Source organism: Cynocephalus volans, chromosome 10, assembly GCF_027409185.1.
Source record: "Cynocephalus volans isolate mCynVol1 chromosome 10, mCynVol1.pri, whole genome shotgun sequence".
In the NCBI taxonomy this organism is placed as follows: domain Eukaryota; kingdom Metazoa; phylum Chordata; class Mammalia; order Dermoptera; family Cynocephalidae; genus Cynocephalus; species Cynocephalus volans.
Window position 1 is genome coordinate 35,081,930 of NC_084469.1, and position 21,522 is coordinate 35,103,451.

Consider the following 21,522-nt stretch of genomic DNA (forward strand, 5'->3'; position numbering starts at 1 on the left):
TCTTAGTTAAGGCCACCTTATGGCCCACATCTTTCCTTTGCCTGGATCTGAGTGGCCTAAGCCCAGTTTCCTTGAAGCTGTCCTGCTACAAATAGTTCTGCCTCTATAGAAAGAGCCACTCACCTGTGAACAAAGCCACAGTCATCTGCCAAGGTCAAAATAACGCATGCTCAGTTTAACACCTTTCACCAGGCTATGTGGTTAAAAGTCAGCCACACAAATGTAAAAAAAAACCAACAAAAACCCACCTGGGCCGGCCTGTGGCTCACTCGGGAGAGTGTGGTGCTGATAACACCAAGGCCACGGGTTCGGATCCCTATATAGGGATGGCTTGTTTGCTCACTTGGTGAGTGTGGTGCTGACGACACCAAGTCAAGGGTTAAGATCCCCTTACTGGTCATCTTAAAAAAAAAAAACAAACCCACCTGGCCTAATATGAACATCCACACATCACCTAAGTCAAAACATCTGTCCACGCCCATGAAACTAGCCCCACTCCAATCTTCTTAATGGGGTTTTCTCATCTGCAGTAATACTTGTTTTGTTTTTTTTTTGCAGTTATACTCTTTTTTTTTTTTTTTTTTTTTGTCATTTTTTTCGTGACCGGCACTCAGCCAGTGAGTGCACCAGTCAGTCCTATATAGGATCCGAACCCGCGGCGGAACCCGTGGCGGGAGCGTCGCCGCGCTGCCAGTGCAGCACTCTACCAAGTGCGCCACGGGCTCGGCCCGCAGTTATACTTTTGAGGGGATCCAAGAACTAGCAGACTTCTATGTCTAGGGTATAAACAGAATGAGAAAAAAAAACCCAAAAGATGTTTGGCCAAAATATCAACTTTAACACCTGTAGAGGTGTAGTTTGGAAAAATGTGGCTGACATCTGTGGGCAAGTGGCCCCACCAGTGGTGACCCATATTTAGACAGAATTACCTGGACTCAGGCGCTGCTGGGCTGGGCAGGCCCCCCACAGCCTGGAGGGGCCAAGTGGAACTTGTGCCGTCTGTGGTTCGGCTCACTCCTCAAAGGAAAGTGTCTGATCTCAGCTGAATATTCCCAGTTTATTCTCCCCAGTTTCTCCGATCAGAGCAGTCATGCACTTGCCCTGGAGAAGGTGTGAGCAAAAGGGTGGAGGAAGTCTCCCAACAAGCAGGGGAGTGACAAGATTAAAAAGTTATAACAAAACACAATCCCAGAGGGGGAAAAAAAAGCCAAGAGGTAATTCAGGTTACAGAGAAGAACTTGAAATGCAAACTTAATCTAATTGGTACTATCAGAAAGTGATTAAAGAAGAAATCACATCCACAAAACAAAAATAGGATGGTAGGGGAAAAAGTCCAAACAGAGAGAAAGAAAGATTTCTGGGAAATTTAAAAATTATCGCTGGCCAACCACAGAAAAATAAATAAAAAAAAGTTATCAAAGTATGACATTCAATGGAAAAGTGGGGAGATAGAGGTCAGGAATGTAATATAAAAAGATGGAAAATATGAGACAGATATGAGACACAATCCAACCAATAGAATTTCTGAAAGAGAAAACACATAACCAAGGGTAATATAAAAATATTTAATGGGTTGGGCATATGCATGTCCTCTCAGAAGGTGCCCCTGTCATAAGCTACGAGCCAGGTGCCCTGGTGCATGCTCTCTGGGCATCAGCCCAGGTCACGAATAACGTCAGTACTGCCTGTGACATTCAGCCTTTATAACCAGCCTGGATGCAAAGCACAGAGGGCTAATTGTGGCTTCTGCATGTAAATGTTATCAACCCTGACAATGTGAAAATGAAAGTACAGCTGAAAAAGTTAGGAAGTGGGCGCAGGGGTGGGGTGAGGCAGAGATCAGGCAGTGCTTTTGTAGTAGATAGAATGAAATGAGGTTTTAACACATTATTTAAAGTGATAAAGGTAAGGCCGGCCCGTGGCTCACTCGGTAGAGTGCGGTGCTGATAACACCAAGGCCACGGGTTCGGATCCTATATAGGGATGGCCGGTTTGCTCACTGGCTGAGCGTGGTGCTGACAACACCAAGCCAAGGGTTGAGATCCCCTTACCGGTCATCTTTAAAATAAATAAATAAATAAATAAAATGATAAAGGTAACCAATAGAAGAAATAAAACTATTAGGAGTGGGGAGAAAGGAGTGGTTGTGTGGAGATGTGAGGGAGTTAAATTTTCATCTGTCATAGCACAGAGTCAAAAGAAGCAGCCTAAAATTGATAACACCAGGAAACAGCGTATAGAATATGCTTGTATATGTATAGAATACACTTATATATGTGTAGAACACTTCTGGAAGGAGATTCAAGAAACAGGTAACATTGGCTACCTCTAGAGAAGAGAACTGGGTGGGTGGGGAACAGGGTTGGGAGGAAGACTTTTCATGTCTTCATGCCCTCATACCTTTTGAATTTTTAAGTTACCTATTCACAAAGTAAACAAAATTAAAGGAAAAAAGAAACAGCAGTGTGAAGATGTGCTTATGCACGTACAAGGATATTTATTGCAGCGTTGCTAATAATAGCAGAATTTTGGAAAAACTCAAATATCTGTCCGTAGGAGACTCATTGCATAAATTATGGTTCAATCACACACAAGGTTCTTTTGAAGCTGTTAAAAAGAATAAGGCAGCTCAACAAGAACTGAGTTGGAGAAAAGTAAAAAATAGTCAAGTACAGAACAGTGTTACAGCATGTAACTACTTACCTTCATTAAAAAATTTATTCATTCAAAAAATGTTTAGGGCCAGCCCGTGGCTCACTTGGGAGAGTGTGGTGCTGATAACACCAAGGCCACGGGTTCGGATCCTTACATAGGGATGGCCGGTTAGCTCACTTGGGAAAGCGTGGTGCTGACAACACCAAGTCAAGGGTTAAGATTCCTTTACTGTTCATCTTTAAAAAAAAAAAAAAAAAGGTTTGAGTGCTGGGCATTACTGTAGGCCTAAGGATTCATTCGTGAGCAAGTTTCTGCCTTCACGGTGCTTATATTTTCTTTACATATAAACTCTCACATTCTATACATGGAGTACACCAGAAAGCTACACAAGAAACTAGGGTGGTGCCTGGGGCTGGGGTCAAGAGTGGGAGGAAAACTTACCCTTCACTGTAAACATTGTTGTTCCTTTTGAATTTTGATTTGTGTGAATGTATTCGCTACTCAAAAAAGACAAGTAGTAAAAACTATTTTCTAAAATATGACAGAAATTTTATTAGATGTAATAGTGGTGTTGTGGTGATATAGGAAAATGTCCTTATTTTTTTTAGAGATGCATTATGACGTATTTAGGGTTGAAATTTCATGAATTTGTATTTTACTTCTCTTTGGCAAAAAACAAGTAGATGAAATAAATATAGCCAAATGATAACAACTGTTACATCTAGCTGACGGATGCTTCTAGGTTTAAAATTTTTCATCATTTTTTTCTTTAATTAAAAAGGTTGAAACTACAGAAAATGTAAAACTGCAAAGAGATTAAGATATTTAGGAAATAGTGGCATAAGCATGTTGTTCAGAGATATGGAGGGAACCACCAGAAGAAACAAAAAGAGAAGTGGTTAGAAAGTAGTTTGCCTCAGAGGAAGGGGACTAGGTGTGGAAAAGGTGCGCTAGAGGATTGTTGCTTTTCCTATAACCTCTTTTATGTTCTTTAGGTTTGTAACCTCGTGCATTTATTTCTTCTATAAAAAATTTTTTAAATGAGGACAACAATGCCACATGCAAAATAAATAACAAAATACAGAATTATCAAGTGGGCTGGATGCCTCTCCATAAACAAATCTCCGCAGGAAGCCAAATTATAATCACAGTGATGCTAATGAGCATAGACTTAATTCAGGGAGGCGGTCACATGACCCTGGTGACAGGCGTCTCAGATGCACTGGCCCCACCAGGCCTAGAGCCGACACACGTGTATGGGGGCCAGGGCACCCCTTGCCCGGTGAGCCCCGTCCGATGTTTCCTCTGAGGGGCCCAGCTGACCACGCCCCTTCTGAGTGATACCTTCTTTCTTTAGATGTGAATGCCTTCTAACAGATTGCTACGATGGCTGGACCTATAAGCCATCCTGCCATTTGAAGGTGACATTTCGAATCTCCACTATGTTTTAAAGAATATTTTTTGGATAGCTATCTATCATCCCATTTCCGAGTTCTTGGGCCCAGGCAGTGTTTGCTTACTGCATACCAGACATTGTGCTATAACCCCTGTCTACCCTTCCACATAACCCCCAGACAAGGCTCTGGAAAGTTGAAACTACCCTGGTTCAGGTAGCACTCGGTAAAGTAGAGCTATTTCTACTTTATAGTGGTGGAATTATTCCCAGATTGCAGGCTGCCTCTTCCAGTGCGGGTGGCAGCAGGAAAGGAGCTAACGTTTATTGTGTGTACACTGTGTGTAACCCCACCCCGTATTCCTCATGTCCTAGGGACGGGGGATACGGTCTGCACCCAGGCACAGTTACTGTTGGCCAGTCAGGTACCCATATGGGGTCTTAAACAAGGCTCTATCAGTCCTCTACTGCAGATTTAAATGATATAGTCCAACCTCAATTTCTTCCTCTTTCAAGGTTGCACCCTGGGTTGCCTCTGATGTGGAGAGGCAGCCCTTTTCGTGCTCTACAACCTTCTCTTGCCAACATACCTTGTGTGGTTTGTTGTGCATTGAGAGGTCTCTCTTCTAGCCCAGCCTCGAGTCTCATTACCAAGTAGTTTCTGGGCTCTAGGCAAGGGCAGTGAAAGGAAGGGAAAGAAAACTCATCACACATTTTATCTCATTTACCCCTCATGACAGCCCTAGTCCGTAGGTATTATTCTTATTTTACACACGACGAAACTGAGGCTCAAAGAGAGGAATTTATTCAAGGTCATACAGCTACAAAATGGCAGAGTCATGATTTGAACCAGAACCACCTGGTCTCAAGCCCTATGTTTGATGTCCTGTCCTCTGATCCCTCCCAGGTGGCGGAGAAACTGGAGATGCTGAAGAAACAGTACGATGAGAAGCTGGCACAGAAGGAGGAGCTTCGCAAGAAGTCTGAAGAGATGGAGCTGAAGCTGGAGCGGGCTGGGATGCTGGTGTCTGGGTTAGCCGGTGAGAAGGCCCGATGGGAAGAGACAGTGCAGGTGAGATCAGTTGTACCACCAGGCTGTGTCCTTCCTCCCTGCCCGCCAGTTCCAAGAGATCCATCCCTTTAGGGTGATGGACAGTCAGGGAAAATTGGGATACCTGGGTGTAGGGAAAACCAAGTACAGGGGGATGGGAGTTATTGATGAGAACAGTGGAAGGAAAGGCCTTTTGTGCCATGAGGGATCTGCTTCAGTGTTTAGGAAGGGCTAGAAAGCACACACAAGGGCTCTTGATATAGCCCCCCTGACCTGATAGAAAACAGACATGGGATATCTTGTCTCCACCCTCAGTGAGCTCCTGGCTTCACAAATGGCTTAGGCTTTATCACCAGAAGGTAAACATTGCTGTTGAGATGGGGAACTCAAAAGTAATTAGAACCAGGTTAGAGTACTCAGAGCATAAAGGTTTAGGAGAGGGAAAGAATCTCTTTGATCTAGATAGTGTCCAGAGGAGAGTGCCTTCAAAAGCATTCCAAGTGTCTCCCAAAGTGCTGGGGACCCAGGAAGGCTTACTGTCCACCAGGGCCTGGAGGAGGACCTGGGCTACCTGGTGGGTGACTGTCTCCTGGCGGCTGCCTTCCTGTCCTACATGGGACCCTTCCTGACCAACTACCGGGATGAGATTGTCAGCCAAATCTGGATCAAGAAGGTGAGATGGAGCTCAGACATGATAAAAGAGCTCTTAGAATGGGCTCTGAGACTAGGGCTGGGGCAGAGCCTCTGGGAATATTAAGACATATGGGGAAGGAGCAGGGGCTGCTGGACTCAGATCTTCAAGCTGAAGTTTGGGGCTTTTCTCTCCCCAGATCCGGGAGCTTCAGGTGCCTTGTTCACCTCGCTTCACCATTGATAACTTCCTGTCCAATCCTACCAAAGTTCGGGACTGGAACATCCAAGGGTTGCCCTCAGATGCCTTCTCCACTGAGAATGGCATCATTGTCACCCGTGGCAACAGGTAAGGACACTGGTGGGAGTGAGCAGGGTGGGAGCAGCGCCCGTCTTCTGACCAATGCCTCCTCCACCAGGTGGGCACTCATGATCGATCCTCAGGCCCAGGCCCTGAAATGGATTAAGAACATGGAAGGAAACCAGGTATAAGGCTGAGGGGCTGGTTTTGTCCCACAAATAGAATCTCTTTCCAAGCCTTGTCATCCTGAGGTCCTACCCTTGGGCCATTGTCTCCCTCGAGTCCCTCAGTGTTTCTTCCATCTTTTCCCTCTGCTCTCTAGGGTCTAAAGATCATTGACCTGCAGATGAGTGATTACCTTCGAATCCTAGAAAAGGCCATCCAATTTGGACACCCAGTGCTGCTCCAGAATGTGCAGGAGTATCTGGACCCCTCACTCAACCCTGTGCTCAACAAATCTGTAACTCGAATTGGTCAGGGCCTGGGCTTTCTGTGGGGTTGGATTATGGGACAAATCCTAGAGGCCAGCCAAGTAGGACACTAGGGAGGAAAAGGCTACTGGCTCCTTCTCTGTGTCCTCTACTTACCTGTCCCTGTATTCAGACAGCCCTGAGCTGGGGCCTGTTGGGCAGCTGAGTCACTGTCACTGGCGGCCAGTTGGGGAATAGGTCAGTCCAAACCTGGTCACATGGAGTCTTGCCCTTGCCCCTTTTGTGGATGCAGGGGGTCAGCTACTGATGCGCATTGGAGAGAAGGAGGTGGAATACAATACCAGTTTCCGTTTCTATATCACCACCAAGCTCTCCAACCCCCACTACAGCCCAGAGACCTCAGCCAAGACCACCATTGTCAACTTTGCTGTGAAAGAACAGGTGAGTGGGCATGGATGCCCAGACTGAGCTAGAGAGAAGCAGGAAGGGTTGGAGAGTTGGGAGGGATCGAGAAAAAGGCTAAGCTTGTGTTGGGCAGATGGGGATGAGGGTTTTGGGAGGTGTAAAAGGATGGAAAGGATTGAGGTTGCAGGAGTGAGACCCTCACCATGAGTCCTGGCACTCCCAGGGCCTGGAGGCCCAACTGCTGGGCATCGTGGTAAGGAAGGAGCGGCCTGAGCTGGAGGAGCAGAAGGATTCTCTAGTCATCAATATTGCTGCTGGCAAAAGGAAGCTCAAGGAGCTGGAGGATGAGATCCTTCGGTGAGACCTTGCCTCCACCCACCCACCATCCCATTGGTCTACTTCCAACTAGCATCCAACTTGTCCACCTGCAGGCACAACTAGCATCCCCGGGGGCTGGTGAGGGGTCCTTCCCTTCAGCCCAGCACCCCTTACCCATTGACCTGAGTGCTACCTGGCTTCCCCCTAGGCTGCTGAACGAGGCCACAGGCTCCCTGCTAGATGACGTGCAGCTGGTAAACACCCTGCAGACTTCCAAGATAACTGCCACTGAGGTGACTGAGCAGCTAGAGACCAGCGAAACCACAGAGATCAATATCGACTTGGCCCGCGAGGTGAGCCCCTGTGCCCTCCAGTCCCGCCCCGGCCAGCCATCCAGCAGCAGCTCTGGTCATGTTGGCTCAAGGCCCCTTCCTTCCCTGAGCCCCTGCTCGGGGCCAGCCCCTCTATGGCCCTGACACTGCCCCACCTGCAGGCTTACCGCCCATGCGCCCAGCGGGCCTCCGTCCTGTTCTTCGTGCTCAATGACATGGGCTGCATCGACCCCATGTACCAGTTCTCGCTGGACGCCTACATCAGCCTCTTCGTCCTCAGCATTGACAAGAGCCACCGCAGCAATAAGCTGGAGGACCGTATTGACTACCTGAATGACTACCACACCTACGCCGTCTACAGGTCTCATGCCTCCTCCCCGTGCCTGCCCCAGGCAGGAGGCCGAGTGGCTGGCTCATGCTACTCTTCTGGTGCCTTTTTTCTAAGTGCTTTCCCATGCCACCGGGCTCATCTACTGGTCACCTCTGCATCCTCCTTCGCCTCTCACCTATGGGCTGATTATTCCCAGTTTTATACCTTTAGCTCTCCCGTGAGCATTGGACTTGTATACACTACTGGCTACTATACCAGCACTTCTCCAACGTTAATGTACATATAAAGCACTGGGGATCTTGCTCTAAAATGCAGATTCAGATTCAGTTGGTCTGGAGTGGGGCCTGAGATTCTGCATTTCTAACAAGCTCCCAGGGGATGCTGCTGTTGCTGGTCTGTAGATCACATTTTGAGCAGCAAGGTACCTACCTGACTCCTCTACCCAGATGTCCCACAGACCCCTCAAGTTCAACTTGTTTCAGATCAAAGTCATTATTATCTTCCCACTTCCTTCAAGGTCCTCATTCCTGAATGGCCCCCAAGCCCCCCAGCCAGTCACCCAAGCCAGAAATCGGGAGCTAGCTTTGGCTCTGCCCTCTCAAACCAGTTGCCAGGTTTTGCTCCTGAGTATTTCTACCAGCTGTTTCCTCCCCGTCCTCCCAACTCCTACGACTGTACCTTAGTTCAGGACTTCATGATCTTTTTTCTGGCTTGTGTAGTGGTTTCCCGGTGGGTCATCCTGCATCTCACTCTGTCCCTCTCAGTCTATCCTCCGGCAGCTGCCAGCATGAGCCTTCCCAACACTCATATCTGGCCATGTCACACTCCGGCTTAAACACATGAGTGGCTGTCTCATCCCCAGTGGTCCACAAAGCCCCCTGTGACCAGGCCCTCGCTTGCCTCAGCCTCACCATTCCCCACGCTGCACCAAGCGCCTGAGCAACCCTGACGCCCTCCGTGCTGTGTCCTTGTCACGCCACTGCTTTGCTGACGCTGTGAGCGCTCCCTGCAGTTGTGGCCTCTCTGCCCCTCCCATGTCATTCGGTAACTGCACTGTCCCTCAGGGGGCAGCTCCTTGCAGAAACATTCCCTGCGTCCCGCGGAGGGGGCCGGGCGCCCCTGCCCTGCGTTCCTGACACCACGCTCCACCTTTCTGCAGGACTCATCATGTCCTGTCGTAACTGATGGCCTCTGTGTCTGTCTTCCTTACTCTGCCATGACTGCCTCAAGGACAGAGGCTGTGGCTTATTCATCTCTGTGTCTTCAGGACCTAGCAGAGTGCCTGGCAAGATAATGAGGGAATCATCAATGTTTTGTTTTTCTAATGGAACTGAATGACAGTGAAGTCTGGGAAAATCACATCTTCCCTGTAGGTTTCCCTTGGCTGTTTACAGGAGGTTTGAATTAGATGCTGACTAAGGTCCTTCTCCTCTGTAAAGCTCTGTGATTGTGTGACCTTCGTTCAGGAAGCACTTGTGTTTTGCATCCCACCCCGACTTCATCCTGCTTCCTCCATCCTCCCTGTCTCCTCGTCTCCCAGGTACACCTGCCGCACCCTTTTTGAGCGCCACAAGCTACTCTTCAGTTTTCATATGTGTGCCAAAATCCTGGAGACCTCTGGCAAGCTCAACATGGATGAGTACAACTTCTTTCTACGTGGGGGCGTGGTGAGTTGGGCAGAAGGCACGTCCCAGGATAGGGTGGTCGGGGTTGGGGGTGAGGGGAAGTGTAACAAGGACTCCAGACCCAGGGCTCAGGCCCAAGGCTTCAGACACTGAGCTGGGAAGAACCGTGCAGGAGCAGGTGCAGGACAAGCTCCCTGGGCTGTGGGGGTGACTTGCCGTGCTCCCCCTTGCTCACTGCACAGGCGGGGCTTTGGGGCACCTGTCACCTGTGATTCAATGAGTGGAACTTTTTTTTTTTATATATACAAAAGATGACTGGTAAGGGGATCTTAACCCTTGACTTGGTGTTGTCAGCACCACGCTCTCCCAAGTGAGCCATGGGCCATCCCTATATAGGGATCCGAACCCGTGGCCTTGGTGTTATCAGCACCGCACTCTCCCGAGTGAGCCACGGGCTGGCCCTATGAGCGGCACTTTTTCCTGCCTGTTGAGCCACTCCTTCCCCAGGCTGAATTCCATGGTCACCAACACAGTCTCTCCCTTGCAGGCCCCTCAGCCCCTTTGTCCCTTCCTCTCTCCCCGTGTTACATTCGCCTGGCCAAGCTACCACACCCTGGCTGGATCCAGCTCCTCTCCCTCTCTGTCGCTGTGTGGCCCATGCAGCTGAACATGGCTGGAGAAAAACACATGCACACTGACTAGACTCCCATTAAATCCATGATCATGAGCCTCAAGTGGGCCCTTAAAGCTGCTGAACAACCATGCTGCGTTCCCCTGGGCCAGCTGCTCTCCCAGACTCCTGGACCACCGTCTCGTTCCTTCCTCACTTTTCATCAGGATTTTGGCGGTCGCCCCCCAGTGCCCCCCAACACCCCAAATGCTCAGCACAGCAACCAGAGAGGTCCTTTTAAGACGGATGTCATTTTGACAGGAGTCCCCATCACTGTCGTCTCCCACTGTCCCACCCCCCTACTCCAACTGCACTCCTCAAACACTCTGGCATGGCTCACCCTAGGGTCTTTGCGCTGGCGGTGACTTCTGCGGGAAAACTGTTCCCCCAGGTGTAGACTCGGCTGTCTCTCTTCTCCAAACCTCACCTCAGTGCGACCTCCTCGATGTTCTGATTCAGCACTTCAGGCTACCCCCCTGCACTCCCAGTCTCCCTTCCCTCCTCACCTTATCCTACTTCTCCATTGCGCTGCCATCTTTAACATACTAGAATACTTACTTATTTGTTATGATTTGGGTTCATCATCTGCCCATGGGTTCATAATGTCACACTGGAAAATAAACTCCTCAAGGGCAGAGATATCTGTCCGTTTTGTTTAGTGATGTGTCCCAAATGCTGAAAACACATAGTCGGTGAACAATAAATATTTATTCAAGGGAATGAATAAGCAAGTAAGTGAATGAATGAATAAATGAATGGTTTGTGCTTCTTTGATAGGTAAGGCTTCCAGATGAAGTCATCGGGGTTGGAGACATTTTTAGCAGGCAACCACCAGAGGGTGCCAGCTTCCCAAATTTGAACTCTTGATAGTATGTCATGGTAGTGTCTGAGTCCTAGACTCCCACGAATGTCCCCAGTCGAGGTAGATTCCAATCCACCTTGAATTCCTGTATTCATCTTGTCAGTCGGTTTCATGCAAGACCCATCTTGATGGCTTTATCACCTTAAAAAGAAAAAAAAAAGAGAAAGAAAAAGAAAAAGATAACTTTTCTTTCAAGGCGTTCCGAGTCAATCCCTCTCTCCTCTCTCCTTCCCTGCAAGGTCCTGGATCGGGAGGGCCAAATGGACAATCCATGTACTAGTTGGCTTGCAGATGCTTACTGGGATAACATCACAGAGCTGGACAAACTGACCAACTTCCATGGACTGATGAACTCCTTTGAACAGTATCCTCGTGACTGGCACCTGTGGTACACCAATGCGGCCCCGGAGAAGGCTATGCTGCCAGGTACCCAGGGCTCTGAGCCTCCCCTCTCCCTGCCTCCCCCCTTCCCTCCATTCAGCCCGTGTGTCTGCCTCTCCCAAGCGCCCCTCGGCTGGCACCGGCCAGGAGCATTCCCTGCAGGTGCCCCTTTGTTTAGATTCTCTGCTCTTCCAGGTTCACTGTCCTGGAAATTATTTACCTCTTCCCCAGGTGAGTGGGAAAATGCCTGCAATGAAATGCAACGGATGCTGATCGTTCGCTCCCTACGCCAGGACCGGGTGGCATTCTGTGTTACCTCTTTCATCGTCTCCAACCTTGGCTCCCGCTTCATCGAGCCACCTGTGCTGAACATGAAGTTGGTCAGTGGCTCAGCGTCCTTGCCCACATGACCCCTGGGTCCTACCTGCCTCTCTCGCTCTGTTTGTCTCCTCAACCTTTCTCTCCCACTGGTGTTATATGGCCTTCTGCCTGAGGACATCCCTGTGCTTCTGGTAGGTAATGGAGGATTCAACTCCACGATCCCCACTCGTCTTTATCCTCTCCCCGGGCGTGGACCCCACCAGTGCCCTGCTCCAGCTGGCAGAGCACACAGGCATGGCCCAGCACTTCCACACTCTGTCCCTGGGCCAGGGCCAGGCCCCCATCGCTGCTCGTCTCCTCCGAGAGGGTGTGACTCAGGGTCAGTGTCCATCCCGTTCTTTCACCTCCATGGTCGGCCCTGGTCCTCCTCCCCATAACCTCCAACCTCAATCACACTACTGTAGCTGCTGCTCCCACTTCTCCAGAAGGTCCCAGAGTGGCAGATCTGAGCAGTGAACTCCTCCCTCCCCTTCTCCAGGTGGCAAGTGTGGGCACAGGTGGGGCTTAGGGAATGATTCCTATTAACCCTGGCATCTCCTTACAGGACACTGGGTGTTTCTGGCGAACTGCCATTTGTCACTGTCTTGGATGCCTAATCTGGACAAGCTGGTGGAGCAGCTGCAGGTGGAGGATCCTCACCCTTCCTTCCGCCTCTGGCTCAGCTCCAGCCCCCACCCAGACTTCCCTATCTCAATCTTGCAGGCCAGCATCAAGATGACCACAGAGCCACCAAAGGTATGAGCAGCTGTAGAGAGTCAGCATCAACTGTTGACATCTGGTCTACCTTTGCTCCTGCTAGCATTAGAGCAAGGTCTTACCCTTTATGACAATATGACTTCGTTTGATTTTACTGTCCTCTTAAAAATTCCATCTCATTTCTCTCTTCTTTGTGCTAAACTCCTAGAACATAATAGTAATATCTAACATTTCTTGAGTTGTTATTATGTGCCGGGCATTGTTCTAAGTTCTTTACATTTATTAACCCATTTAACACACACACACACACACACACACACACACACACACACAGACACCCTATCAGGTACGTACTATTACAGATAGGAAACTGAAGCATAGAAAGAGTAAATAAGTATTCCAGAGCCAGAATTTGGGTTGTTGGGTCCCCAAATTTATTCTTTTACACTGTGGAAACTTCCTGCCTCCCAACATTTCCTTATACTCTTTTTTTTTTTTTTTATGGATGATACAATATTGTCCTTTATTGACGTCTAGCTTTTTTAAAAAATTTTATTTTGTCGATATACGTTGTGTCTGATTATTGCTCCCCATCACCAAAACCTCCCTCCCTCCTCCCTCCCCCCTCCCCCCACCGATGTCCCCTGTTTGCTTGTCGTATCAACTTCAAGTAATTGTGGTTGTTATATCTTCTCCCCCTCCCCCGTTTTTTTTTTTTTTTTGTGTGTGTGTGTATGTGTGTGTGAATTTATATATTAATTTTTAGCTCCCACCAATAAGTGAGAACATGTGGTATTTCTCTTTCTGTGCCTGACTTGTTTCACTTAATATAATTGTCTCAAGGTCCATCCATGTTGTTGCAAATGGCAGTATTTCATTCGTTTTTATAGCTGAGTAGTATTCCATTGTGTAGATATACCACATTTTCCGTATCCACTCATCTGATGATGGACATTTGGGCTGGTTCCAACTCTTGGCTATTGTAAAGAGTGCTGCGATGAACATTGGGGAACAGGTATACCTTCGACTTGATGATTTCCATTCCTCTGGGTATATTCCCAGCAGTGGGATAGCTGCGTCATATGGTAGACCTATCTGCAATTGTTTGAGGAACCTCCATACCATTTTCCATAGAGGCTGCACCATTTTGCAGTCCCACCAACAATGTCCTTATACTCTTTTACTAATAACACAATTCCTGGACTCCCAGCCTCTTTCTCCTTCCTTCCCTTCCAACTCTATTGAAATTTTTTATCTCCAATATTACAAGGTCACCATCGAAGGCAATAATAACGATCCTTTAAAATCTTCTCATGTCACTATACCCTCCCTTACCCCCTGCTGAAACTATTTTAGTAGCTTTTCATTGCTCTTAGCTGAGATCAGAATCCTTTTGCTCACCCTGTGAAAAGCACAGGGACCAGTATGTCGCAGGTACTCAACAAATAGACACTGTTTGCATGCATGCGTGCCTTTCATCATTTTTAATTCCTGACCACCTTGGGGCAGCTGACACAGTTGACTGTCCCTTTCGCTGGCTTCCCTGACACCCCACTCCTGTTTCTCCCTCTGTCTTTTGACACATCATTTATTACTCTGTGTTTCTTTCTCCTCTTCGCCTGTGGTCGTATCTCAAGACTTAGTTCTTGGCCTAAGAAGAAGTCCAACACTTCTCATCCTGCATTTCATACGCTTATGGAGAAACTGTCCTTTTCATGATTCCAACTCCAATCCCCATCTCTGGCTCTGGTACCAAATTCAGTTACAGGTCTGAATTGCCATCTGAATGCAAAGCATTTCTTCCTGGCACATCAGCACCATAAATGCCACAGCCTTAAAACAAGCCGTCAGCATCCCCACCATAGATTATCGCCTCATCCCGTTTTTGTTAATGGCAACACTATTTTTTAAAAAATATGTTCAAAGTTGATATCTATTTACCTTTATTTTTTCTGCCAACAAAAGTATTCTGTGCTCCCCTTTAAAATGTCAAACAGTCCAGAAATCTGTCACCAGTGTAACATAATTTTTTTTTTTTTTTTTGCATTTTTTGAGAACCTTTTTTTGCCTTCTAAAAGAGGTATGTGCATTGGTACCTAGAGGGCCCTTTGTTACTTGAGCATCCTGTGATGGAGGATAATAAAAGTGGGAGGCAATGATGAATCTGAGGGGAAACCTAGGAGGAGGGAGAAAGGCATCAGAGAGGATGGCTGTGCAGTAGAGGGGCCCCAAAGTAGGGAGGCCCTCAGTCCTGGCTCAGCCCGGAGAGTTTTCTGTGAAATTCTGCTTGCTGGAGATGCAGGTCCTTCCTGCCATCAACCAAATGTTCAGCGAAAGTGGAAAGTGCAGGGTATGTGGGCTGGCCGGTTAGCCCACTTGGTTAGAGCACAGCACCATAACACCAAGATCAAGTTCAGGGTATACTTGGTATAACTGGATTTCTTTTGGAAGGTGACAAAAAGGCCAAGATTTTTAAACATTTTATTTGGAAAAATTGTAAACTTACAGTAAAGTTGTAAGAATAAGAATAGTACAAAGAACACCTACATGTTACCCAGATCCATCTATTGTTAACATTTTGGCCCATTTTCGGTGTTATTGATCTGTTTCTCTCCCCCTCTCTCCCTGCACAGGTGCACACACACTTTTTATGAACCATCTGAGAGTACACTGCATATATCACGACCCTTTACCACTAAATACTTTAGTGTATTTTAGTGGAAAGGGTTCCATACTCAGAATAAGATGGTCTGTATAACTGTAGTGCAGTTGCCAACTTCAATAAATTTAACATTGATGGAATATTTTTTATCTAATCTATTATCCACATCCCAATTTTGTCAAATAACCCAATAATTTCTTTCATAAAATTTTCCCCCAGCACAGGATCCATTCTAGGATCAGGTATCGCAACTTTGTTGTCCTGTGAAAGAGGCCAGATTTGCATCAAGATATACAAAGGCAGCCCACATAGTTAAGATGACAGAGGTTCATCTGAGTTTTACTTCAAATAAAGAAGTCCCCATTATCAGTTCCTGGTTACCAGTTTGAAATATAGTCCTGGAGTACTCATATATTCCTGTATCACTTCCTGCTATCCGGTCTTTTTTAAAAAAATTAGATATTAGATATGAAAGAATATTCATAAAATATATGCAAGATATAAAGGATCATGATTCAATGAATACCTGTGTACCTATCATCCTTTTAAGAAAGAACATTAGGGGGCCGGCCCGTGGCTCACTCGGGAAAGTGTGGTGCTGATAACACCAAGGCCGCGGGTTCGGATCCCATATAGGGATGGCCGATTAGCTCACTGGGTGAGCGTGGTGCTGACAACACCAAATTAAGGGTTAAGATCCCCTTACTGGTCATCTTTTAAGAAAAAAAAAAAAAAAAGAAAGAACATTAGTATTTTCCTTGAAGTCCTGATGTGCCTCTTCCCAATCTCATCACCTTCCCTCCCCTCTCAGAAGCCACTATTCTGAACAGTGTGTTTGTCATTTTCTTTTCTGTGCAATTTTTTTTTTTTTTGATCGGTAAGGGGATTGCAACCCTTGGCACGGCGTGGTCCGCACCATGCTCAGCCAGTGAGCGCGCCGACCATCCCTATATAGGATCCGAACCCGCAGCCTCGGCACTACCAGCACCGCACTCTCCCGAGTGAGCCACGGGGCCGGCCCTTTTCTGTGCAATTTTAACAAAAAAGTTTGTATCACTAATGAAACCATTCTGTATACATGTCTCTGCAACTTACTTTTCTCATTCAGTATTATGTGCTTGACATTCATTCACGCTGTTCATGTTTTGTAGTTCTTCATATATGCCAGGTCCTAATCCTTTGTCGGTTAGGTTTTTTCCAGGGTTGTCTTTTCTCTTTTATGTTATTTTTTGGGGAATAGAAATTTGTAAATTTAGCTATCTTTTTTTCCCCTGCTTTTTTTTTTTTTTTAATAGTTTGTGCTCCTATGTCTTGTTCAAGAAATCCTTGCCTACTCCCATATTTGTCTTCCCCCCAAAAAGTTATAATTTGACTCCCACATTTAGGTTTTTAATCACGTGGAATTGATTTTTGTGAGTGTGGTATGTGGTAGAGGTTCAATTTTACTTTTTTTCCACATGCATAACCAATTATCCCAGTATCACTGATTGAATAGTACACAATTACCCTTCTGATTTGTAATTCCTGCTCAGCCTTAAATCATGTTTCCATATATGTATGGGTTTCTGGGCCCTTTATTCTGTTCATTGGTCAAGTTGTCTATCTTGGGGTTAATACTACAGTCTTATTTACCATATAGCTATATAATAATTCTTGACAATCATTAGGCAAATCCCCTTACCTTAGTATTCTTCAGGCTTTTCTTGGCCTTTTATTCTCCAACATAAATTTTAGAATTAGCTTGTCAAGTTCCACAAAAAAAAAAAAAAATTCTATTGATCAATTTGGGGAAAATTGACATCTTTAGGCCAATGAACCTCCCAGTGAGTACAGTATATCTCTCCATTTATTCTTGATCAATGTTTTGTTTTTTGGTTTTGGTGGCTGGCTGGTACGGGATCCAAACCGTTGACCTTGGTGTTGTAACACCGTACTCTAACCAGCTCAGCTAACTGGCCATCCCATTTACTCTTTATGTCAAAAAAGTTTTGTAATTTTCTCCATAAAGATTTGTATATTTTAATTAGATTTATTCCTTGATACCTTAAGTACCTATTTTGATGGTATTATAAATGGCATTTTAAAAAATCACATTTTATTTTTGTTACTGCTATCCACTATCCAGTATTCTCACTTCAAGTTTCTCACTACTCTGTCCTGTCCATCACAGACAAGTCTTCTTCAAATACCATTTCAGCATATCACTGTCCTATTCAAGATGGAGTGGCTCCATGAAGCCTGGTGAATCAGGCCCACATGGCTCAAACTACCATTCTTCTTACTACATTTCCATCTGTACATGGTCCTTCTTTTCCCACCTGAGCACTTGCACTTGACCTCAGCCAGGCTCATCCTCTCACTTATTCTCTCCTTTGTGCCTTTATTCCTTCAATTCCTTCCATCTCCAGGAAACCAAGACCCTCCTCTCAAGTCTAGTCATATCCTTTCCATTTGTAAAATTAATCCAAATCCGAACTTGTTCACGAGGAGTGATAAATCCAACCATGTAGGTTGTTCCTTTGATAATACACTATGGCCTTTTAAATCTACACTGAACCTTTGCTCATAATTCTGTACATTTTTGTTAATTAGTGGTTGCATGTATATGTCTTCTTGTTGTTCATATCTTCTGGCACTCCCAAGTTTAGTTGGCTTATCCACCATTGACATCATTGATAAAATCAAAAGTGAGGGGACAAGAAGATAGGGCAGCCACTAGCCCATAACAGTGCCTGTGTATGGATTCGATACAGAAAGGCACCTAGCCTTGTGAATAAGTACGTCTTGGCATGCAGTCAATGGCTAGATTTCAGCCTCCACTCAGCCGCAGTTGATTAGTCCACAGTTACCCTTCTGATCTGTAATTCCTACTCAGCCTCAAATCATGTTTCCATGTATGTATGGGTTTCTGGGCCCTTTAATCTGTTCATGTGCGTGAACAACTTCTACAACTGTACATGGTAGTGCTAGTGACAGGACTGAGAATGAGGCAACCCCACCTGTGTACTTCATTGTCCCCAGGGCTTAAAGGCCAACATGACACGTCTTTACCAACTGATGTCAGAACCACAGTTCTCCCGCTGCTCCAAACCTGCCAAATATAAGAAGCTGCTGTTTGCACTCTGCTTCTTCCATTCAATATTACTTGAACGCAAAAAATTCCTGCAGCTTGGCTGGAACATTATCTATGGCTTCAATGACTCTGACTTTGAGGTTTGTGCTAACCAGGGGTCCCTCATCCCAGCCCTCTCCTTACATTTCCTGCCCCATGGCTCCCTTATGGGAATATCCACTGACAGAAAGCCTGTGTTAAGGCCCCTGTGGAAGAGTTCCTGCCATAACTGTGTGGGGCTGAGGGCTTGGTTTGGGACTACGCACAGGTTTCAGAGAACTTGCTGAGCCTCTATCTGGATGAGTACGAGGAGACACCCTGGGACGCACTCAAGTACCTCATTGCGGGCGTCAACTATGGTGGACACGTCACAGATGACTGGGACCGGCGCCTGCTCACCACCTACATCAATGACTATTTCTGTGACCAGTCTCTATCAACCCCCTCCTACCGGTGAGGGGGAGTTGGCACTGAGCAGGGCACCAGAGGACACAAACAGACCAGGTGGCAGGATTGCGAGTAGGGGAAGTGTTTGAGGAGAGAATAAGAGATGGAGACAAGACAGAGTTTGGGGAACTGGGGGGGGGGGGGGCAAGAGCAGGGTGTTGGATAAATGGGACAAGCATAGGGACTGAGGTCTTGGCCTGGCATTGAAACCTGAGTCCCCACAACGTGGTGATAATTATGCTGTGGTTCCCCAGGTTGTCAGTACTGGAGACTTATTTCATCCCCAAGGATGGGAGCCTGGCCTCTTATAAGGAATACATCAGCTTATTGCCCAGCATGGACCCCCCTGAGGCCTTTGGCCAGCACCCCAATGCTGATGTGGCCTCCCAGATCACTGAGGCACGAACTCTCTTTGAGACTCTGCTTTCCCTGCAACCTCAGATTACACCCACCAGGGTTGGAGGCCAGAGCCGGGAAGAGAAGGTATCAAACAGACAGACACCTGGGGGAGGGCAAGTGGTGAGGAAGAGAGGGAGGGCTACACTCAGAGCTCCTGCCTCCTCAGGTCCTTGAGTTGGCCACTGATGTGAAGCAGAAGATCCCTGAAATGATCGACTATGAGGGGACCCGAAAATTGCTGGCTCTCGACCCATCTCCTCTCAATGTGGTCCTTCTGCAGGAGATCCAGAGATACAACAAGCTGATGGAGACCATCCTGTAGATGAATAGGGCTCTGCCAAATGTGGGAGGGGGGAGGAGGGAGGGGAAAGGCCTTCACCACCTAGCTAGGATGACTCTCCCAGGCCCGCACATCTCTAACACTCCACCTCATCCTGCCCAGGTTCTCACTGACAGACCTAGAGAAAGGCATCCAGGGCCTCATTGTAATGTCTACAAGCCTGGAAGAGATCTTCAATTGCATCTTTGATGCCCATGTTCCTCCACTCTGGGGAAAGGCAAGATTCCACCACTGTCGACCGTACTCCAACAATGAGCTCTCCTCTCACCCTTGTGCCCCCTGGTCTCCTGGCTCTAGGGAGGCATATAGCAAACTGCAGAGAGCCTGGGCTTCAAAGCTAGATAGGTTCAAGGTTAAAATCTGGCTCTACTATTCACTGACTGACTTTGCACAACTTATTAATTTATAGACTTACTCAGAGCAAGTTACTAACCTCTCCAAGGATGTTTCAAAGATTCCCAGTACTGTGCATAACACTCCGTAGATGCTTCATTGATGGTACCTTATTGTCATTGTTATTAATGTTATTTTATACTTCTTTCCTGGAATTGGCTTTTGAAGAACTTTGCCCAACTGTTGTTGGGAACGGGGCTGATACCATGTAGTCTTCTGATATCTGCTCCAGGTGTTTAAAATAAGGATTTGAATGCATGGCTAAATGAATGAATAAACATGCACTGTCCCCACCCTCCCCCAGGCATATCCCTCACAAAAGCCACTGGCTGCGTGGACCCGGGACTTGGCCATGCGTGTGGAACAGTTTGAGTTGTGGGCCAGCCGCGCCCGGCCTCCTGTGATCTTTTGGCTGTCTGGTTTCACCTTTCCCACTGGCTTCCTCACTGCTGTACTGCAGTCTTCAGCTCGCCAGAACAATGTGAGCAATATGCAGCGTGTGAAAGGGGATGGATGCTGGGGACATGTATTTGCTGTCCTCTTTGGGGTCCTCCCTTATTCTGATCTTCAACCCCCAGATTTCAGTGGACAGCCTCTCCTGGGAGTTTATCGTTTCTACTGTGGATGACAGCAACTTAGTGTATCCACCCAAGGTGGGAGCCAGATGTGCTTGTGGCCCTGAGCAAAAGGATCTGGTGGAGGAGGGTGCTGGGAGCAAAAGTGGGAAATAAGTGGATGAGAAGGGAGGAAAGAGGTGGCAGGTCTGGTGTGCTGGCAACTGAGGATCTAGACTTCCTGCAGACCTCTCCCCATCTCTCCTCAGGATGGTGTCTGGGTTCGGGGCCTGTACCTGGAGGGTGCTGGCTGGGACAGGAAGAACTCCTGCTTGGTGGAGGCAGAGCCCATGCAGCTTGTTTGCCTCATGCCCACGATCCACTTCCGGCCTGCAGAGAGCCGCAAGAAAAGCGCCAAGGGTGAAACAGCTCCCCCAGCCCTGCCTATCCCATCCCTAGTTTGGATCCTAACTCATCCTATGCCTCTGGAAGAGCAGGGCAGGAGAGGTGTGGGGAGAGTCTGACCTCTTTTCCTCTCCTTTCCCCCAGGCATGTACCCCTGCCCCTGCTATTACTATCCCAACCGGGCAGGAAGCTCAGACCGATCCTCCTTTGTCATTGGCATCGACCTCCGGACTGGCGCCATGCCGTCTGATCATTGGATCAAGAGGGGCGCTGCTCTACTCATGAGCCTGGACAACTGAGGAGGCCTCTTCCTCTTACCAGCGTGACAGAGGGTCGGGGACTCTAGGAGCTAAGGCTAATAATGCACCTCAGACTGAGGCTGGACCTCACCCAGGCTTTGACCTTGGCTGAATTTGGCGTGATGGGGCCCTGGAGATACCTAGTTGTTCTAGCCATAAAGGTGGAGGAGTTGTATTGGAATACAGTACAGTAAAACACCCGTAACCACGAGCCCTGAGTTTCTCAGTAGAATGATGGGAGTTTGGGGAGGAAGGAAGCCCGGGCCTGACAGTACGGGAGCTACTGGTGAGAGGCTACGGGAGGGGAAAGGCGCGGCCTTGCGAGGAAAGGAGGCGTGGCCTTGGAAGAACGTGCAGGACGGTGAGGCCTAAAGAGGGTGTGGCTAAATCTGGGGGCAGGACTTGAGCGAGTGGGGCGGGGCTTGCCTTAGAAAGGCGCGTGATCCAAA

At 47.5% G+C, this 21,522-nt stretch overlaps 1 protein-coding gene across 1 annotated transcript in view; it reads left to right on the forward strand.

Annotated features, from left to right (window-relative positions):
• Positions 1-21,073, forward strand: part of DNAH2 (dynein axonemal heavy chain 2) — a 97,131-nt gene extending 76,058 nt beyond the window's left edge. The window contains exons 63-85 of the mRNA XM_063110770.1: positions 4,956-5,120; positions 5,647-5,772; positions 5,930-6,078; positions 6,149-6,215; positions 6,353-6,503; positions 6,754-6,902; positions 7,090-7,223; positions 7,393-7,537; positions 7,678-7,877; positions 9,388-9,514; positions 11,244-11,430; positions 11,617-11,765; positions 11,902-12,085; positions 12,311-12,501; positions 18,146-18,337; positions 18,505-18,689; positions 18,938-19,166; positions 19,249-19,400; positions 19,525-19,639; positions 20,120-20,296; positions 20,394-20,468; positions 20,639-20,789; positions 20,919-21,073. Coding sequence (XP_062966840.1) covers positions 4,956-5,120; positions 5,647-5,772; positions 5,930-6,078; positions 6,149-6,215; positions 6,353-6,503; positions 6,754-6,902; positions 7,090-7,223; positions 7,393-7,537; positions 7,678-7,877; positions 9,388-9,514; positions 11,244-11,430; positions 11,617-11,765; positions 11,902-12,085; positions 12,311-12,501; positions 18,146-18,337; positions 18,505-18,689; positions 18,938-19,166; positions 19,249-19,400; positions 19,525-19,639; positions 20,120-20,296; positions 20,394-20,468; positions 20,639-20,789; positions 20,919-21,073 — 3,555 coding nt within the window. The remainder of the gene's footprint in view (positions 1-4,955; positions 5,121-5,646; positions 5,773-5,929; positions 6,079-6,148; positions 6,216-6,352; positions 6,504-6,753; positions 6,903-7,089; positions 7,224-7,392; positions 7,538-7,677; positions 7,878-9,387; positions 9,515-11,243; positions 11,431-11,616; positions 11,766-11,901; positions 12,086-12,310; positions 12,502-18,145; positions 18,338-18,504; positions 18,690-18,937; positions 19,167-19,248; positions 19,401-19,524; positions 19,640-20,119; positions 20,297-20,393; positions 20,469-20,638; positions 20,790-20,918) is intronic.
• Positions 21,074-21,522: the final 449 nt, after the last annotated feature.